The sequence below is a fragment of the Dermacentor variabilis genome, chromosome 1 (genome assembly GCF_050947875.1).
Source record: "Dermacentor variabilis isolate Ectoservices chromosome 1, ASM5094787v1, whole genome shotgun sequence".
Classification (NCBI taxonomy): Eukaryota; Metazoa; Arthropoda; class Arachnida; order Ixodida; family Ixodidae; genus Dermacentor; species Dermacentor variabilis.
The window spans coordinates 223,895,861-223,908,548 of NC_134568.1; the positions used below are offsets into that span (position 1 = coordinate 223,895,861).

Genomic DNA, 12,688 nt, shown 5'->3' on the forward strand with positions numbered 1-12,688 from the left:
AGTAAAATTGAGATTTTTCACTCAACAGTAGCCACAGTAATGTAGCACGAAATGAGTGGAACAATGAGCTAATTGTATAACTGTGTTCAACTACACTGTGACTTTGTCGAGGCACCAGCTTCTAATTGAATTGTACGAGTTGTGCCTCAGTCCCAAAGTTATATAGACTGTAGTTAAACTCATTTGTTGTGATGTTTTGTGCCTGAATCATGAAATAGTGGTGGAGCTCCTTGGCCACAGTGACTAGTTTTATTAAAGGCAGCTTAACGAATTGACATTTGTTTGCCTAATAATATACTGACTTTAATAAATTAAAACTCAAATAAAAAGATAATGTAACTAGACAGTGCCATGCTAGACAGACACATATTGAAAACAGGAGTAAACAAATGAAGATGTAGTGATTCCACCTGGATCATACCAGAGTGTAAAGTCAGTCCATGGCAAGCTCCTTGCTGATGCTGCTGGAGCATTATTTAAAGCACCGCTGTCAGTCATGCGCAATGCCAATAGGAAGATTTGCAGCATAGGATCAATTGTGATTAGCTGTGGAACCTGAAGTGTCTTTTGAATTGCTGGGTTCTGTGATTTCATGACATAGGGATTCTGACCAAGGGGCTTTTAAAAAGCAAGAGAGTCAGATTGTTACATCATGCGTAGTTGTCCAGCCAAAAAAAAATGAATAAATGCTGGCATGTCACCATCCTCCACTTACATAACAGTGCTCCAGATCGAACTAAGTTTCTGACACTTACATTCTAAAAAACTCTCATGGCTGTATCCATTCAGGTGCATAAATTGCAGTTATGTCTGCAGTGCCAACTGTCTTACTGGCTGCCATCAGATGGGAGGTGGTTTGTATTCCAAGTACGCATAGCGAGCAAATGTGCAGATATAGTAGATGCATGTTTTTGTACTACCATATGAAGCCAACAGTTAATGAAGCCAAGGAAAGTATAGGGGAAACTTATTGTTTTAATTGAAGCGTAGAAATGATAAGGTAAAGCGAAATGAAAGTGGACGAAAGAACAACTTGCTGCCGATGGGAGCTGAACCCACATTTGCCACACCGTTGGCTTTGTATGATGCAAGTAACAAAAATTTAGCCCCTTAATTCCCTTCTTATCGTTCTTTTGCACTAGACACCTGATCCAGTTTTTTTGTAAGTAAGAAGCCCATTAATTTTGGGCTTGAGTAGCTAATGGTCTTAATCTAATTTGGATGTTTCAACCTCGCATACAAGTACTTTTAAGTGCAAGTCAATTGCTTTTTTTTTTCAAGCAAAAACATTCTGGCATAAAGAGGTTTAACGTGTGTTATAAATGCTGTTGTTATTGTAGACGGCTCATTTCTTTTCTGCATGACAGATGCTAGCATGCGGCATGTCTACCAAAATGGTAGTGGGCCCATCTACAAAGCCACCATGGCATGGCTCCAGACGGACGATGACAACCTTCGTGTGGCTGGAGCCCTTTCAGCAGGCAACTTTGCCCGCAAAGGTCAGCCATGCACTTGTATTTTCTCACAGCACATTGTGAAATAAGTGGTTGAAACTGCTTCTGGTATTTGATAGGGGTTTATATGACCAATGAGTCGGACACAGTGGGAACTGCCAAAAAGTCGGAGTAATCGGAAGTCCGAAATACCAGATTCTCTAGAATATAAGTGACTTTATTTCACAAGTGGCCAAAAAAGGCTTGCCAGCATGTTGCTGCGCACACGCACTTGCCTCCAACCTGGGGCGGTATTCTTGAATGATCACTTTCAGGAGTATACAGTTACTTTAACAAGATTTCACTTGACTCGGCACTTAATGCGTGAAAGTATACATCCGACAGCGTTCCTGTAACTGTGCAAAGATAGTATACTTTGATGCGTCTAGTGTCGAATCGCATGAAACCTTGCGAGAGTGATCATATCCTTGATGTGATTGTTGGAGAATACTGCCTCTGGTAAGTCAGTATTTCGACCATTATCATGCTGTTGTACAGATAGACAAAAGTACAGTCAATGCATGCACCGAATCTCCGTCGACTGTGCTCTGATAGCTGAACGATGGTGAGTTTCTTCACAGCAGTCATCTCATGTAACAGTTGTTCTCAATGGCACAGATATCGAGGGGGGAATTGGCACCATTTGATGCTGGTCGACCATACGGAACAACAAAAATTAACATCAGAAATTGGAGAAGTAGCTCAGGACTGTCTTGCTATTTAAAATATAAATAAGCAAATGCAGGATGCACGAAACTCTCACATGTTGCATAACAAACCAGAAATGCAGCCTTTAGCGGCTTGGCTTGTTCCATGCTTTGGGCACAGCCAGTGACGACTTCGCTAGGTTTGGTTGTGCGAAAGTGCCAGCAATTTGGCCAACAGCCATGTTCCCCTCCTTGAGAATTGTGTAATGCCTCCAGCACAGATGTTACTGCCGTGGCAGTGGCAAATGGTAGCAGGTGATAAATTGTTTGTTGAAGTCGCAAAGCATGCTCCGGAAGTACACATCTGAATGCATCTTGTTTAACTTCAGTCAAAAGACTCTCGCCTGTAATTTTATGCAGATGCATCAGTCGCATGCTAGCGTGTCTTATGCTGCAGTTTGCCCTTTTTTTTTTTCTGAATCCAATGACCTGCACCCAAAAACAAGTATATTTATGGCTGAGGCCTACACACTATTGTCTGCAGGGAAACATATAAGGAAAATAAATCTTTAAAAAGCAGTTATATCTACTGACTCTTTAAAAGCATTAATGTCACTCTGTAAACACAAAAATTGTGTGCCTAATGAGCTCTATTCGGTCTTGTGCGTAGCATACACGTTTAGCCACTATGTCACAATATGCTGGTTACCTGGCCACAGAGGTATTGAGGGCAACATGCTTGCAGATGAAGCTGCTGCTTTCCCAGCAAGAAAAGGGAACTGCTCCTCTATAGCTGTCTCTGTGATAGATTTGAAGCCTTTCTTGCGGAAAAGCCTTAGGGGCTATTGGCAACACTTATGGGACACTGAAACACCTAATAAACTCCACATATTCAAGCCAGAGTTAGAGAATTGGCCACCCCTTACGAAAATATGACAGATATGACAGACTGAAGTCTTTTTTTCTGCTGTCCTAAAATTCACCACATGTATAGCACACACTCTCACCAGTTAATTGGTAAAGAGCCTCCTAGCTGAAGTAAATGTGGTTAGATCTTGACTGTAGTACTTTATGTTTTAATAGAGTGACAGGAATGAGAACCTTAAAAAAAAAATACTTTCGTTTAGCATATAAACAACACGTTCCCCTCCACCTGGCATTGTTTCTTGGCATACAACCGTTTTTGACCACAAGTTTGTTCTAGGGTTTCTTTGAGATGTCGGTACATTGCAAGTTACCAGCCCTGAAGTTTCATAGCACATCCTCTCTCCAGAGGCTGCTGCTGCGATAGCATTTTTGCAGAGCATGTGCCTCCCAGCCCTTGTGTTCAAGGGACCTGTTGAGGCACTAGTGGTACTTTCACCATCCCTTTGTAACACATCTTTTGCAGTCATAGCACACATCTCTGGTCATTGTCATTATTTTAATAGTATATTGGCAGCTAGGACGTATGGAGTTGCCATCTGTCGGAAGCATCGTGCTTGCGTAGTATGAGAGATAACATGACGTGCTCTTCATAAATTTGGCTGTCTGCGCTCAATAAAAACACCAAGCAGGAGCCCTCCTGGACATTTGGTGTAAGTACTCTCGAAACGACAGAAGTTCTTTACAGTCAAAATAATAATCTTGGGCAAACAGAAAGCACAGAATGGTTTACAGACGCTATCTCTTCACCAAATATGTATAGTGAACGTCCACTGCACATAGTTGCCGTGATGGAGTCCCCCAAACCGGTTTCTTGCGTGAAAGGTAGGCAGTCACTGAGAGCAAACTATGCGAAACATGCTCTTATAGTGAGCTGTCTTTATAACTGAATGGAGCATAACAGAATGAAGCCTCAACGCAGCGATCGCACGGGTTTGCAGTGACCGACTGCGCATCTGCATGCATGTCCGTGCACTGTTCCGCTTTCGCTGCGAGTGTGCCTTCACACCGTGCCTTGAACTTCAGGCTGCAGCATATGAGTATCTGACAGTACACAAGCAACCATTGTTGCATGGACGCTATCAGAGCTGTTAAAAAATAATGTTTAATAACTAGGGACTTCGACGCCTACGGCGACTTGTGATGTGCCGTAGCGTTGATTCAATTTTTTTTTTCATCTAAATTCTTGGGCATTTCAATATCATTGTTTCTCAAGTTGCATCACACTGTATGTTTATCGGTCTTCTCAGCGAGCAATTTCCCGCTACTTCTTTTTCTTAATCCAGTATACATTCATTGTTTGATGCTAACACAAACATGAGTATATTCCTTGTTTTTTTTTTTAATGTGCTTCTTACCATTTCCTTTCCGTTCCAGTGAACTTGTCAGTATCTAGCATCAAGAAGTTCGTAGATCAAAGCTTCATGAGATTAGCCGGGCAACGCGTGCGGGCAAGCGTCTCAGTGCACACGTTCTGCTACTCACTGAACATCGTAGCCCTGACGCCGAAGCAGAAATCTTCCTCGCGGAAGTGCTTGCTGCACACCCAAGTTGTAGCCGATGGCTGCTTGCTAGTTCTAAGTTTCGGAATCCAAGATTCATGCAGCTTCTTGTCCCACGGGTATGTCTGAAGGCTGAAACCGGGCTCTATTGCGTACGTCCGGCACTGCGGCACCAGGCAATAGCCTACCATATTAGACGCCTTCAAAGGTAGCCACTATTTGTTATAGTGCTGTCAAGTAGACACCCTTAGTGGGAAAACCTGCCCACTTAATCAGAACAGCAGCACAGGTGGGACCCTAAACTTTTGTTTTCAGCTTGCTTCAGCACATCTGAAGCAGCTGACGCAGCCACTGTGTCCACGTGATCCCTCATACCACGTAATGCCAACAGCAGTGCCAGCTTTTGCAGTGGTGGAGCTTGCCCCCAATATTTTATTGCAATACACAGTGACTGATATTTAGGCCTTTTTACAGCCATGCTTACATATACGATTCACCACTAATTTCTCCATTTCATGCATGATTCATAGACAACTTATCATCTCGTGCATGATGCTCTTTGGCCATATTTGGCGCTTACAACATAAAATCCCATACATCATCATCATGGCCACGCCGGCCATGTATCAAAACCTAAACATAGCTTTTTCTGCGCAACTCAGTGGCCAAATCGGCTTGCAGTCGTGTAGGCAGAGTACAGATTATCGAACGACGTACTGTAAGGGTGTCCGAAATTTAAGTCGTCCTTACTATGGGGCCAGCGGCTGTGTCTCGAAGCTGTCGGAATAATCAGGCATGTGTAAATTATTTGTGTTCGAATAATGGTTCAGCAACTGTAGTTCCATGTCTCTGCGAATTAAAAAAATTATCTTTTCACAGCCAGAAGTAATTTTTACTCATACATTTTTCTTTCACTCTTATGATGAACTGTTTCTTTTTATTTTCAAGAAGGCATGCACAAACCTTACTATACATATACAGTTGCAGCTTACACGCTGTAGAGGATGAGTCATTGATGTTTGGTGACAAAAATTAATGGAAGCAATATTTTGTGGGACATGTGAATGCCAACCATGCCGCATTGCTACACCGTCTGATGCACACGTGTACAAGGACCAACATTGCATGGGCTCATGGCCTTTCTTTCTTGCTTATGCATTTGTTTGGGCATGTTCATTTGGCGTGCTACAGTGATCCAGGAAAAACATGAGTTGCCACTTTATTTCATTTCATTTTATTACCTTAAAGACCCCTTGATAGGGGTATTACATAAGGGGTGGGAATACAATAGTGCATAATTTGCATAATACATAAGTGAACACGCAAACAACAACAAAAAACTGTATGTGATAAAGGGTTACATACGTCAGCGCAAATACATAGAACTAAGTAATACAAACTAAACTTGCACGAGCATATAAGTCTATTAACACAAGTCATTTCTATTGTGAAAAGTGCGCAGTGACACTCTCCATGAATGTACAAGGGCAAATGATGGCGGAGATTTGGTGGGGCAGATTGTTCCAATCTGTAGCGGCATGGCAAAAGAATGAGGCGGAAAAGGTAGCAGTGCGCATGCGAGGGCGGCCCACTTGAAAAGATTATGAGGTGCCAAGCTGTGTGTTCGAATTGTGGATGGAGGATGAATAGTTAATTTTGATTTTGGGTGGAGTTTTGGTAACCAGATAAACTGTTGTTACTCATCCGAGACTCCAAGTTTATAAACACAGTTGTAGTTGAGAAGTAGCAAATTGCACCTGTCTTAGGCATCGGAGGGCCATTTGAAGAAAGTGCATAAACAAACATGCAGCAAGGAAGCACGTGTGAAAAAAGAAAAAAAAAAAGGACAGAGTTGATTGTGAAATGAGGTGGGCAATATTACATGGTGCATAGTGTGTAATAGTGAATGGTGCATAGTGTGTAATAGTGAATGGTGCATAGCAGTTCATAATAGGGTGCCGAACCGAACTCGAACCAATATTTTTAAAGTGGGCCTGAACCCAAACTGAAGAACTGAAGAACATAATAATGGTTGCCGGTTTGGCATGAACCTCGATTAATTCGCCCTCGCGCGTGCGATCTGCTAGCCTCCTGGTTAGCTCAAATGGTAGAGCGACCGCCCCGAAAGACGTTGGTCCTGGGTTCAAGTCGCAGATAAGGACGAATTTTTCATCAACTGCGAAGCATTCTTTCTGAGAAACCCACATGGGTTTCCTTTGTATCTACGTGCTACATTCGGGTGGATGGCAATTTTTCCCTTTACTGCTTCTTTCTTTGCTGCAGGTAATTTATGTAATACAATGTAAATTTGTGCTGTATTTGATACCATAGATTACATGCCACAGTTCGCTAACCACCAGTCCCATAGTAAAACATCTGAGGCAAAATAAATATACTCAGCTGCTACTACTCTCTCCCCACCGTGCAAGCTCGCTCCCCTCCCCCCTTTCTCCTTGCTTGCGCAGGGAAGATGCCACTCATCAAGCTATCATCCTTCTCGGTTCAGCCTCGCACGCTTTCACTCGCACCTAAAGCATACTGTGTGCAGGGTGCAATAAGATCTTACCGCACATGGACTTTATAGACACTGTTCGTGGAGCAGTGTGCTTTAGAGGAACAAGGTGGCACATTCAGCGTCACGCTGCCTCGGCAAAAGCGCATGAATATGAAACCATTATCGCTTCTGCCCTGCTACTGTGTGGTCAGCTGTTGGAAATGCAGCTGGGCATTCGCTAACATACTGTGGCCCATTTCTGTTGCAAAACGTGGAGCGGTAGGGGGAAGACGTGTGGAGCAGTTGGCTGCAGAAATAGTGACTGGCATATTAAAGAATGGATTGAATCTATGTGGCCAAATTCATGGACCTCTGCTACATAAGGACATAAGGACAGCCTATGTTGCTGACCCTCTGAGATGCACACCTTTCGTCAAGGATTAAAAAAATTCACTTATTCGTCAACGGTGTATCGGCAACCTTCGAAGAAAGGACTTCAACACTTCAACCCTCGAACGTCGGCAAGAATGAGTATCGCTTGTTACATGGTGACCAAGGGAGTAGTGCCTCTTCCTGGCATAAGTTTCTCGCACGTTATATCTGCACACATCCACAGCAACTCATGCGCAAACTTAGGCCCACTGTATTGCCAACATATCAAGAATAGTGAATGGGCACACTCTTGAATCAATGTGCTGAAGCGTGGGTGACAGCGACTACATCGACAGCACACGAATGTTCGAAGCTGAAAGTTTCGTGATGGTCCACTGAGTAAGGAAGTGACTAGCAATAATGCATCTTTGCTAAAAGCTATTACAAAGTATAGAACATTGCAAGCCTTGTGCACGACAAGAACAGATTTATTGCAACTGATCACACCTGTGAGCAATTAGGGAGAAGGTAAACAAACTGATAGTGACTGCAGCGAGGAACATTACCTGAGTCAGAAACATGGCAAGCCACGGCTTCAAGTACTATTGGCAAATAAAGAAGAGCAAAAGATTCTGATCCTGATTTAATTCATAAGTGGAAAGTTTGGACAGCTTAAAATAAATTTCTAGCCCTGCTTTTGGTACAAGCATCATACACGCCATTCACATCATTTGGACAAGGCATCATGAGGTCCGAAAGTGTCTACATCTCCTCGGAAGCTATGGCCATAGCTTCATGTCGACTATCCAGTCACTGTCTATGATATTTGTTCAACAGAGCTTTGCTGAGCCACACTGGAGTGTCATACACATCCATTGTAAACACGTAGGCAGCAGCTGAGGCAAGTAATGGATGCATCACCACGTGATCAAACATGGTGGCGCCAACGGGATCGCCATGTAAAGGGTCTATGAGGAACATGACGCCGCTTCGCTTCGGCGGTAACTCTCGGTCATGTAGCACATAATTTGAGAAATGCGTCCGCAAGCAGCCGCATGTAATTCAACCATTTCACCATCTGTGTGCGTGTAAGTTTCCATTTATTGTCTCGGTATCCCTTTGTGGTCGCAGTGAAACGAGTTCTATTGAAATCATGTATAAACACACTTCATTATATTATGATTAAAAATAGTGTTCTGTAGACAAAAAGATATAAAAAGGCAAATAATTCATTATATCGAGAATTTCGTTGTATTGAAGTTTGTTATATTGAAGTTTAACTGTACATGCACATACACCACTGTTTTCTGTATTTGCTGAGCACAGTAATTGCACTAATTGATAAACTCTGCTGTTGTGTAATAGCACAGTGCTTAACGCATCCAGTTCGAATCCCCATGGTGGTGGTTGTGGGCAAAGTCTTATTTTTTTTAACCTAATGTCAATAATGAACCTCAGTATGCGGAGACAGCCTAATGACAATATTTCTTATGTCGATGACGACAACATTCACCGTAACAGAATGGACAGACAGCCAGATGGATGAACGGACAAGATAAAATTAGTCAGCACTGAAATGATGTTGCAGTAAAATGTTCAGGTAGTTTGTGGACTGCCATTAAAGTGTGGCATTGATAAGTATTTTCTGGTGAATGAACACATGAGCTGTGGTGAGGCATTTGCAGTGATTTACCTGTTTGAAGGTCCACACTCTCTATGGATACACATGAAAACAAAAACAAGAAATTATGGGGTCTTAGGGTCTCGCAGGAGTACCGACCACCGCGGGTTCAAGCTTAGTGAGCCACAGGGCTGCGGCAGCCTTTGCCTCTAGCATGCTGCTGCGTGCGCGCTCAGGCCGCAAGGGGCTACCGAGTGATGCACGCAAAAACACACTACTTCCGAGCTAATAGAAACAGTTTATTGTCTCCGGGGGTACCCAATGCTGTACAAACGCCCAGTCCCGGGGCAGCACGGGAACCAAAAGGGTCCCTCACCTAGGGCGAAAATACAGACGGGCGCGCCTATATAGCAAGTTGCTGCAAGAGCACATGCTCAAGCCGGGACATGCTGCTATGAAAAGTCCCGGCGGCTATGCTACTTGCTCTCGCGATAACCAATGAGCCAACTTGCGAGAGCTTGGGCAATCTCCTTCGGCTTGGGCCTCCAATAAGTGCAACTCGGCGTGGTACAACCTCGCGTAAGCACTAGGCACCCATTCTTTGGCTTTGCGTCCAGAGAGGATTAGCACAAAGTACATGCTCCCCACATGGGCAAAAGCACAGTGCACTAGCTCAAGTCCTAATCACAAAGGTGTTGGCAGAGGAGAGGAAGCATGTACGTACTCATTGATGTCCCAGAGAAAAGAGACTTGCTTTGCAGCTAGAGCAGCTGACAGCGGCCGCGCCGTGACGTCGGCACCCCACCCTCACCGCAAACCCTCGCGAGTGGAGCGCCACCGCTGGCAACCGGTTGTGACTGGGAAGGTGGTGATGTGTAGGGATGGCAGAACAGGTGAATGCACCTGCGCAATAGTGCCAGCGCGTTTCTTAATCCCCACAAGATAGAGTTGCTAATGTTGTTGAACAGGGCTTACTTCTTGTACTGTCGTCTATTCAATCTGACACATGTACCATTGTATCTCTCTATATTGAACCCGATGTCTGTGCCATCGTGTCTGGTCAAGGATGTGATTAGTAAATAAATAGCAGTTAAGTTGAATAAAAAAAGATAGTGACCCAAGTTGGCATAGAACATGGCCATCTGAATTCTGAAACTAGCGCGAAACTAATAGTGCTGTTGGAACATTGGGTACCTGCATGTGCCAATAGTGTCACATTGTAGTGACTGTGGAAAACACAGTAGCAAAAACTGTGAATTGCAAAATTAGCTCTTTATTGGGCAAGCCTCTGTCCCGAAAAGCCAGTTGCACTCAAAGCGTGATAGTGGCGAGCACAGTCGGTGATCGGCGAAATCTGATCAGCAGGTCAAGCACATCGGCTTTTATCCGTGACTCATCGAAGGTTCCAGAGTAATCGCTGGTGCCCGCGTGCCTTCCTGCAAGTACTGTGCAATTTGCGTGGAGCATACAGTCGGATTACACAAGGTTTGGTGACAACAGACAATGGATAGAACTATCAATAACATTCGAGAAACTTCCAATACTTGCAGGCGTGTCCGGTGCCTTGAAGGTACATTTAACATTTGTTAGCCGGTGAAAAGCAGTCACCAGAGAGATAAACAATACATGTGTCAATAGGATCGAATGTCTTACAGTGCATAATATTGTGTGTACCCTGCATGATGAAGTCTGATGATTTCAGCGCACAGTGAATGGGGTAGTTGTGTGACAAGGGGAGCAGAGCATAGCTGCTGGAACGAAACGGAGCACGGATGGTGATGCACACGGCTGCCACTGGAAACACTTCAATTGCACATTGCAGCAGTTAAATGCAGAATTTTTTATTTACACCTAAAGTTTTATAACTGATCACTGCATGTAGTACCTGTCACTTTGGGATCCACCATTCTTGTTTTTAGGTCAACAGAAGCATTTTTTGCCTACATGTGCTTTGCTGCTTGATGAAAGCCTGTACACTTAATTCATCTAAGTATATTGTGTGGTGTTGCTTATGGTATTTCTCAATTTGAAATCTGCAGATGATCACTGCATTCAGATGGTCAGAGATGGTGTTGCCAAACGTCTGCTGGACCTCCTCACGGAGCACACTGGCACAGACGGAGACATCAGACTGCAGCATGCCTTACTGGCAGCATTGCGGAACCTTGCCATCCCATGTAAGCAACATTAAACTTTTTATGGTGTGTGTGCCAGATGGCTTGTGTTTCAACCAGAAATCATGAGTGATGTGTCATTTAGCACATGAAAAGCCCGCATATGTATTGAAGATCTCCTGGGGGTCAAAATTAATCTGGAGTCTCCCACTACGGCATGCCTCATAATCAAATTGTGGTTTTGGCACGTAAAATCACATATTTCATTCATATTATGTATCTTACTAACAAAAGCAAAAACAGCCGTAGCTCTGAGTACATTTAGAGGCATGCCAAAATGTAATGCTTATTGTTCGAGGCAACGGTTGACATTTGCTGCTTATTATAGTGGCTGCATTCCACTGGAGGCAGAATGCAACAACAGTGTTGTACTACTGCGATTCGAATGTGCATAAAGAACCTCAGATGATCGAAATGGTGCTGTATACTCGATTGTGTTCATTAGTATTTTTGTAGTGGGGCATATTTGTGCGCTGCTGACTAATTCTGTGATTGCTTGTCGCTCTTCCCTGAAAAGCCGTGCACTTGGCCAGGGGGCTGCCTGTCTTATAGGCCAGTGGGTGTCCAGTGGTGGGCATCAGTGTAGATGTACAACTGAAGTAAATAAAATGTAGCTTAGCATCATTGCGCAAGCCAAGCACTCACTGTGTAAAGATGCAAAGGCAGCTTTGCTTCTTAGCATGCACCACTGTGCATGTGGTGAAAATAATTGCAAAGAGATGAAGTGTTGCATGCATACGTCATACATGCCATCTGCTACTTTTCGGCCGGATGGTTTCATTGTTGTCTTTGACTGGGAAGCTTGTAACACTGCAAAGACTGCACATTTGCATTCTTTTGGGGAAAACTAACTGTTCTGCATGCTCATGAGAAAACCATCATCTCAAAAGTTTGTTGGTGGAATGCGTGTCTTTATCTTTGCATTTTTAGACCTTATTGGTGATCAAGCATGAAATCTCCACTCATGGGCTAGAAGGACAGCTGTAGAAAGAATCTGTTATAGCAAAGTACGGATACATGTGTGATCCCCTGCATGTTTAAAAAGTGTCAGCAATGTGCATGTGTTGGCCAGCAGCTTAGCTTGGTTGTATGGCAGCCAGCGAGCCAACATGCCGAACCCGTGTGATAACACTGATTGCACGATTGCATATTCAGAGCAGTTCAAAGTGTGTGTATGTAATTTATTCTTCCCGGGCCTTGTATCGGCATGGCAGTATGTCGACGGGTCATCAGAATCCACAGGAGACTCTTTGCTGGCTTGTCAGAAGCACAGCCCACTAGCATTTATTTTGCACAAACCTGATCTCTATTTCTTTTTTTGTCAATATCTGCACGTATGCTTATAATGAATATTGGATATAACAAAGGTATTTTTGTGTTCAATGCAACTTCGCTGTGACGAGATGTGACTGTATAACAGCCTACAAAGACAATGTCTCAACAACAACAAAACGATGCCAT

General features: G+C 43.6%; 1 protein-coding gene across 18 annotated transcripts in view; it reads left to right on the forward strand.

Annotated features, from left to right (window-relative positions):
* Positions 1–12,688, forward strand: part of vimar (visceral mesodermal armadillo-repeats) — a 386,590-nt gene that overhangs the window by 33,610 nt on the left and 340,292 nt on the right. For all 18 annotated transcript variants that reach the window (XR_012822810.1, XR_012822809.1, XR_012822820.1 and 15 more), the window contains exons 9-10: positions 1,368–1,499; positions 11,093–11,230. Coding sequence is in view for 12 of the 18 variants with exons in the window: in XM_075669695.1 (XP_075525810.1) it covers positions 1,368–1,499; positions 11,093–11,230 (270 nt within the window). In the remaining 6 variants the exon portion in view is untranslated. The remainder of the gene's footprint in view (positions 1–1,367; positions 1,500–11,092; positions 11,231–12,688) is intronic.